We start from the raw sequence: 8157 nt of genomic DNA on the forward strand, positions 1-8157 counted from the left end.
ATATATAAGAACATTAGCATAAATATATATATATAGGACACGAGGACCGAGGTAAGGATTTATTTAAAGTAATAAATATAACAGAAGATTTCATAAAGTAAAAGATTAGTTCCCTGACCGGGAATCGAACCCGGGCCGCGGCGGTGAGAGCGCCGAATCCTAACCACTAGACCACCAGGGAAGGTTAAAGTCAGCCACGACATCATCGAATTCGTAGTACAACCACTATTCCCATGTTACGCACACATCTGACGTTTTGCGCGAGCTCTTCGTCTTAGTTCATTGGCGGAGTGGAAAACCGCGTTATCGTAGCCAGAAGTTCACTATCTCCATGCTTCACGCTTTTGGACATTTAAGAATGAACGCTTCAGGTCACTTTATAAATTGGCTTAGCTAGCTTGACGTACAGTTGTTGTTGAGAGTTTCACCGTGAAGAGTTACGAAAAATATATCAAAGCGTATATCAAAGCCTACTTTTATCGTGTAGAGTTCGTTCATGATTAAATACCCAGAGATCTGACTGACTTCTGTAGGACCTCGTGGCGCAACGGTAGCGCGTCTGACTCCAGATCAGAAGGTTGCGTGTTCAAATCACGTCGGGGTCAAACATTTTAGATGCTTTTATATATATATTTTTTCGTAATACATTTAATCACAATATATGCATAAAGACCTGAGGGACGAGCACGATACCTGAAGAAGTACTCAGGTACTCTGTAGTAATACCACAGTGTGGAAATACTCTGGTGGAGGAAGTATTCAGATCCTTCACTTCGCCCAAGCAAAAGTACTGGTTAATATTTGATTATGGTTATATATATGATAGTATATTTAGTCAATTACATTACTTAAATTTCTTTACTTGAGTATTTTTTATTTTCTGGTACTTTACACGACTTCTGGTACTTAATACTTATGAACAGCAGAAACAGAGTGAAAATTATAGATTTAATTTAAAAAGGGCTAAAGAGTGAACGTTTCAATATATTTTATAAATTTTATAAATACATATTTATAAATATTTATACATTTTTAGAAATCTATTATCAGCAGATAATCTTTCATTCAAAGTGTGTGCAGACAATAATTTGAGGAAAGAGTGCAGATATAAACGTTTTATTATACATTTATTAAGCAAATAAATAAAATAAAACAGCTCTATTGATGCTCGGAAATTAATCTAAAATCTTCTATTATAGGCAAAAACAAACATATCATTCATTTCTCAATATAAATACACTGCGACCAAATATAATTCAACTTTAACTAAGAAATGCAGCTTCTTAAATACTTAATAATTAAATATTTTCTGGAGAAATTAAATATAGTTTTTGGAGACCAGATCTTAAAGGAATAGTTTGACATTGATATTTGGAAATATGCTCATTCGCTTTCTAAAAAAAACATCAGGCTACACAGACTTCAACCATGTTAGCTTAGCTTAGCACAAAGACTGGAAACGGGGGGAAACGGCTAGCCATGGGACCGGTTACTTCCCGGAATCTCCACTGGTTGACTAGACAAGATAATCATAGTTATATTTAGAAGAAAACAGCACACTTACAGATGAGAAAGAAAACTGTTATTTAAAATGATGTCTTATCACTAAACGACAGCTTCAGGGTTGTAAAATGAATACAAGCTGCATAAATGAACATTGGGATCACAAGATATTTGGCCTGAGATCATGTTTAGGAACCAGGAATGTTTTGTTTTTTAAACTCAGAAATGTTTGGGGTTTATTAAATCAGAATTAGAAAAATGAGGCCGCTGTCTGCCACAATGTTACTGTTAATGTGACCACCAGATGGCAGCAAAGTCAAGATTTTGATCTGTTCATATTTGTTTTCTTTTCAATCTCTTTTTGTTAAACTATATATTTTTGATGCGGTTTTAAAGATGTAACGTCTTCAGGAGGAACCAATGGTAGGACGGTGAATTAGGTCTATTTTAGATTAAAAATAAAAGATAATAAATATGTCGCCTGGGAACGGGATAATATTCAGAGAATAAACAATTTAAGTTTTACATTTAACTCATAAATTTGCGAGAAAAAACTCAAGATTTTATGAAATTAAAGTAACAAATTTACGAAGAAATTCCCTCACAAATTACTGAGGAAAAAACCTCTATTACTAAGATTAAAGTCGTACATTGTTGAGAATAAAACTCAAATATTCGAGAACAAAGTTAAATATTTTCTGAGATTATAAAGTCAAACATTAGCGAGAAAAAACTCTGAATTTACAAGATTAAAGTCCTAAATTTACGAGAAAAATCTAATTTACAAGAAAAAAACATGAACATCCTCTGCGATTATAAAGTCTGAAATGTATGAGAAGAAGTAATTAAATCACATGGCTTCACTTTACAAGGTTGGATCAACCTCATCACACCACTGACCTGCAGATTTGAGTTGTTTTCCTCCGAAATTTCTGAGTTTTTTCTTGTAGAATTTAACCTCTTTAATTTCTGAGAATGTCCGAGTTTAATCTTTAAAATTCTTATTTTGTCCTCTGAATATTACACCCCTCCCCCCCCTGAATCTATTTTAATCTCACACCGTAATGAGAGACGGAATAACACGTTGTTGGTTTTGGTATGTTCACAGAAAACATATAGAATAAATTATCATTTTTGCTCTAAAGTCTCAATTTCCCCCCAAACATCACTAATGTTCCTTAAATTCCACAACGTTTACACTCCAATGGCCGCCTGCCTTTCTCCCTCAAACTGACCTCCCATTGCTCGTTCATTTTGTTTTTTTAATGCGACATTCTATGTGTGGGACCTGTGGATGCTGACTTTCTTGCGGGTGTTGTCGCTGCAGCGCTCCAGGATGAGCTCCGGACTCGGTCGAGGAGGAACGACCGGAGCTTCCTTCTTCGGATCGCTCTCTGAACCGGACCCGGACGTCTCGGGGATGTTGTCTGTCGGTTAGAAACAACATTGTTGTTAGGAGGGTTTGGTTTTGGTTTTCCATAATATCTTCTCCATTGTTTCTCATCCTTACCTATATACAGTATATACATATATATATATATATATACCTATGATAATAAATATGTAGCCTGGGAACGGGTTAATATTCAGAGAACCAATTTAAGTTGTACATTTAACTCACAAATTCACGAGAAAAAACTTCAATGTTCGCTAAGATCTTAAATTCATAAATTTGCAAGAAAAACCTCAAAATATCTGGAATTAAAGTAAATTTACGAAACAATTCCCTCACAAATAACTCGTATATATATATATATATATATATATATATAAGTATATATTGCTCCCGAAGCTCTCATATTTTTCTAAATCTTTTATTACTTTATCTAAGCTCCTATGTCTCTTAACAAACAGGTTAACATCATCTGCAAACTGCTTTATGTTACATTTTCATGACCTACCGGAGGTATGATTCCTCTTATTTGATCATCATTGTTCTATGAGTTTTATAGAAGCTTCAACTGGTTTATAAACACGAGGTGTGATCAGAGCGTGTTTTGTGGGTAGACTGCTGTGATTGTCAGACACTAATATTAAATGTTCCACCCTAGAACCGCGTCTTCCTTACCCTGGTTCTTCCTCTCCCTCAGCGGTGACTTGGCGGTGTTCCTGGAGCTGCCGGTGGGCTCTGTGAGGCGGCCTCCTTTCTGCTGGAGGTATCGGCGGCTGTTCCTGCGGTACGCGTCCTGGCTGAGCTGCTGACGAGCCTTGTTGTGGATGCTCTTTGCATTTCGGATGGTGGACCTGAGACGAGGACACACAGTTTAAAGGAGAGGAGTTTGGTGGTGATGCATCTTTAATGCTCTGTAGTGGACGTAGACATGTGTGTGTGTGTTTTAAATATTGTTAACGATGAATTCTTGTGCAACAGACTGAACTTCTCTTTAGTCTGAAGTGACTCAACAGCAAAGTTACCAAAGAGGAACTTTGTGCAAAACATCAACTCCTCACAGTCGAAGGGTTTCACTTTAAAACTTAAATAAAACAAAGTGCTTTATTTTATACCAGATTCATTTCATTTTATGAACTCTTTACTTATTTTTAAAGTGCTGATCTAATTCCTATGTGTGTTTGTGTGTGTGTGAGATGTGTAGAAGCTGGTAATTCTAACTTTTCTATGTTTTTTTGTGATAACATGAAGGTTCATTTAACTTGTTTTAACTCTGAGTGATGTGTTCGTACCTGCGAGGAGGCGGTTTGTGTCCCTGCAGGTTGGTCCTCTCTGCTTCGTAGATCTCTCTCTTTCCGGCTTTGTGCAGGAACATAGAGGGGAAGTGACCCGTCTCATCTCCTTTCCTGTGAAAATATCCAGATTAACTAACAGTTACAACTGTAGGATTCATTTTAGAAGGTGTTGAAGGGACAGTAGGGATGTTTAGAGGTGTGTCTCTGTGTGTGTGTGTGTGTGTGTGTGTGTATCATACCTGACGACCCACCAGCCGTCCAGCAGCTTGTGAATCACCTCTATAGTTTCTCCGATCTCCAGAGAGATCTCGTCCGGCTGCTCCTTCTTGTAGGCTTTGATGCTGACGAACATTTCTCCTACGGAGGACAAAAGGCGTCACAAACACTGAAAATTTATTTAATCAACGCGACGATGTCATCAGCTTACCTTCGTAGTTCGGCTCGTCTTCCTCGGCCTCCTCCGGTCCGTCCAGAGGCTCCAAGTAGGACGCAGGGATCCAGCCTCGCTTAGACTCACACTGGCAGAACCACCAACCTGAAGGCAACAGCAGGAACCTCAAGACCCGGTCTCACTTATTAAATGTTAAAGTTACTACGAGGAACCTCAAGACCCGGTCTCACTTATTCAAACTGAGACTTTGTATCTTTTGTAAACTCTTTGTTGAGCTCGGCTACAAATAAACATAAAGTCGACGTTGATGTTTCAGAGTGGAGCTCTTCTCACCGTTCTGGTTTTTCTCCACGATCTCCACCAGGTCTCCGGTGTGCAGGTTGATCTCGTATTTGGACGTCTTTTCGAAGTCTGCGATCACTCTGTAGGTGTCCAATATGATGGGGCCGGAAATCTCTGAGAGGTAAACAATAAACACAACAACATAATTATCTCTTGGTCACAGTAGCAAACAGTGAAATCTACATTTTTACAGTGAAAACAGTCAATTGTATTGTAAAATACATCAAAGACATTTTGTTAAACAGCCAAAACCACATATCTGGAGTCCAAGATCCAAACAAAGCAATATTAAATCATAAAGCATAAAGACTCGACTAATGGTGACAAGTTGGGCAAAATGAAGACATAATTATCTCTCGATTTCAGGAAAAAACACTAAAACTTTTACAGCAAACACAAATAAAACCCAGTGGCTGGAGTTAACAGTTACAACTGATTATTAAAACATTAAATACATTTATAGATCAACCTGAATATTTGAATTACAGAAAAGAAGCTTTGCAGCAAGAAGACACTTGTTTATTTTACATTTCATAAACAAAGGCAACTCAAACTGATTTCTATAAAGCATAAAACATAAGCATGAAGAAAAATATACGGAAATATGACAATTTATAAATAAATATTGTTCTCACCGGATGCGTTTCCTCTGGTCGACTCTTTGGAGATCACAAACGTCTCGTTTCTCTTCAGCCTGAAGAGAAAATCATAGTTTTCATTCGTCAATTTGTCTTTATTGTTTGACTTATTAATCTTCTCGAAATGATTCATCTTTAATGCTCTGTAGTGGACGTAGACGTGTGTGTGTGTGTGTGAGAGTGTGTGTGTGAGTGAGTGTGTGTGTGTGTGTGTGTGTCTGTGAGTGTGTGTCTGTGAGTGTGTGTGTGACACTGACGTGTTTGGGGTGGGGGGGTTCTCGTCCTCTCTCCTGACCCTGTAGAAGGTTCCGAGTTCTCTGCATCGTGAGATGTGAGGCGGCAGGTTGATGAGTGAGTGACAGTATTCAGCCAGCGTGTTCTGTCTGGTCTCTGGTGACTTCTCACTGATCAGCCACCGCGGAGCTGAGCACACAAACAACAACAGTCACATGTTTCAAATAAACAACAACAACAACAACAACACAGGAACTGGACGACGGTTTCCCAGAGACGCCGTCTTTAGATTCTGTAGAAAGAAATGTCTTTTTTTTGATCCTACAATAAAGCATCACAGGCCAAGATCAAAATAAAGAAAAATTAAATCATGAATGATGAAGACGAATTTGAAGAGAAATTATGAAGAAAGGAGAAAAATAAACGTTATTTGAAGCTTTAAATTTGATCTTTCTTCAGTTGAGCTTTGACAGAGAAATATAACAAAGTAGACTTCATGTTTGATTGTGATCTCTGTATTTAATGCTGTATAGAAATACTCCAAAACAATATTCCAACCGTTAAAACTTCTGGAATCCAGTCAGAGATTGTTTGTTGTTTGTAAAATCTGAATCTGTTGTGCAGTAAAAACTACATTTCCCTTTAAGATGTAGTCAAGATGTATGAAACAGCATTTAAATACTCAAGTAAAGTAAAAGTACTTAATAATTGTACCTGAGTTACTTAGTTACTTAGTTACTTTCCTACCACAGCTCTTGAGAAGTGGAAGTTTCCAGACTTTCCGTTGTTTGAGCTGCTGTTGCATCAGAATTGAGGTTTCGTCTTTACGTTGCAACACGTTTGGTTTCGTCAGTAAACTTTCACGCACTAATGTGCTAACGTTACATGCTAAATGCTACACAATGCTGGATGTTAGCATGATGACAAACCAACATGCTAAATACATGTTTGAGTGAATACGCTATATTTAGAACACTTTCATGTTATCTGTGCTCTCTTCAGAGACACCAGCTGCTGTGATCGGTCAGTTAGTTTGTGTTACTGACTTCGCTCAACTAGACACTGAAGACAATCTCGCTGCTTTCTTTGTGAGAACTCGTCAAATTACTGTTTTTGTCAATGGAGTCTGGTTTGCCTTCTTTTCTTTTTAGCTCCACTACTATTAAGCGTATAATAATAGATAATTAATCCGTTTGTTTGTTCTTTTAAACATTATTTCTGTCTCTTCGTGTTCTACTTTCCTTGTTCTTCATTGTCAGTCTTGTCCGTTCTTCCTTTAACCCAAAAAAACCCTCATTTTGAAATCAGTGACTTGATGCTTGTTGCAGCTTTTCTCCGTTGCTTCAACAAACACGCAGAAAGGAGAAGTGATTCGCCCACATGTCTTGAACAACCTCAGGTGCTTCCTGAAAGAACGCTACAGCTTTCAGAGGGAGTTTCACGAAAACGTCTCATGCAGCTGCTTCACATTTATACGAGTTATCTTTTTAGTACCAGTCTGTGATTAACAGTGTTGCACTTAGTTTTGCTTCTTCACTCACTGACACTGAAAACAAACACAATCTGCATTATTTTACATGCAAACAGCTTACATATAGGCAATATTATTATTATTATTATTAGTAATATTATAATAATTATTATTATTATTATCAGTAATATTTTTATTATTATTATTTGTATTATTAATACTATTATCAGTGGTAATTGTATTATTATTATTAATAGTATTATTATTATTATTTGTATTATTAATATTATTATTATTATTATTAGTAGTAGTAGTATTAGTAATACAATAATAATAATAATAAATATTATTATTATTGTTATTATTACCTGGTAGTGACGGGATGATTCTGTCCTTCTTCTCGATCTCACCAGACTCGATGGGAAACATCTCCTTCAGCAATTTCTGTGATCAAAAAAACATCCAAACGTTTCTTTATCAAAGAGCAAACATTTTAAATCAGTTTTTAAACTTGACATTTGGTCAGCAGAGCTTTTATTTTGTAGGGCAGAGGGAGAGCTCACGTGGAAGGTGTAGATCTCAGGATACGTCCTGTAGATCAGCTTCTCCGACAGGTCGCTCCATTTCACCATCAGCATGTACACCTGCACACACATCACACATATCACATCACACACATCACACATCACACACATCACACACATCACACACATCACACACATCACACATATCACATCACACACATCACACATATCACACACATCACACACTTCACACACTTCACACACATCACACATATCACACATATCACATCACACACATCACACACATCACACATCACACATATCACACACATCACACACATATCACATCACACACTTCACACACATATC

At 37.1% G+C, this 8157-nt stretch overlaps 1 protein-coding gene and 2 non-coding genes across 3 annotated transcripts in view; 1 reads left to right on the top strand and 2 right to left on the bottom strand.

The window, feature by feature from the left end:
* Nucleotides 1-109: 109 nt before the first annotated feature.
* Nucleotides 110-181, bottom strand: trnae-cuc (transfer RNA glutamic acid (anticodon CUC)). The gene has a single exon. It is a non-coding gene; the product is annotated as a tRNA-Glu (tRNA).
* A 352-nt stretch (nucleotides 182-533) lies between these two features.
* On the top strand, nucleotides 534-605 carry trnaw-cca (transfer RNA tryptophan (anticodon CCA)). The gene has a single exon. It is a non-coding gene; the product is annotated as a tRNA-Trp (tRNA).
* Nucleotides 606-1100: 495 nt separating this feature from the next.
* Nucleotides 1101-8157, bottom strand: part of ncf1 (neutrophil cytosolic factor 1) — a 7469-nt gene continuing 412 nt past the window's right edge. Inside the window, exons 2-11 of the mRNA XM_031874197.1 lie at nucleotides 7828-7908; nucleotides 7633-7708; nucleotides 5817-5982; nucleotides 5557-5615; nucleotides 4913-5035; nucleotides 4616-4723; nucleotides 4428-4545; nucleotides 4186-4299; nucleotides 3572-3747; nucleotides 1101-2930 (exon numbers count right to left, since the gene is read on the bottom strand). Of these exons, the coding sequence (XP_031730057.1) occupies nucleotides 2779-2930; nucleotides 3572-3747; nucleotides 4186-4299; nucleotides 4428-4545; nucleotides 4616-4723; nucleotides 4913-5035; nucleotides 5557-5615; nucleotides 5817-5982; nucleotides 7633-7708; nucleotides 7828-7908 (1173 nt within the window). The 3' untranslated portion in view covers nucleotides 1101-2778. The remainder of the gene's footprint in view (nucleotides 2931-3571; nucleotides 3748-4185; nucleotides 4300-4427; nucleotides 4546-4615; nucleotides 4724-4912; nucleotides 5036-5556; nucleotides 5616-5816; nucleotides 5983-7632; nucleotides 7709-7827; nucleotides 7909-8157) is intronic.

This window comes from Anarrhichthys ocellatus, unplaced genomic scaffold, assembly GCF_004355925.1.
Source record: "Anarrhichthys ocellatus isolate YVR2014 unplaced genomic scaffold, GSC_Weel_1.0 scaffold78, whole genome shotgun sequence".
Classification (NCBI taxonomy): Eukaryota; Metazoa; Chordata; class Actinopteri; order Perciformes; family Anarhichadidae; genus Anarrhichthys; species Anarrhichthys ocellatus.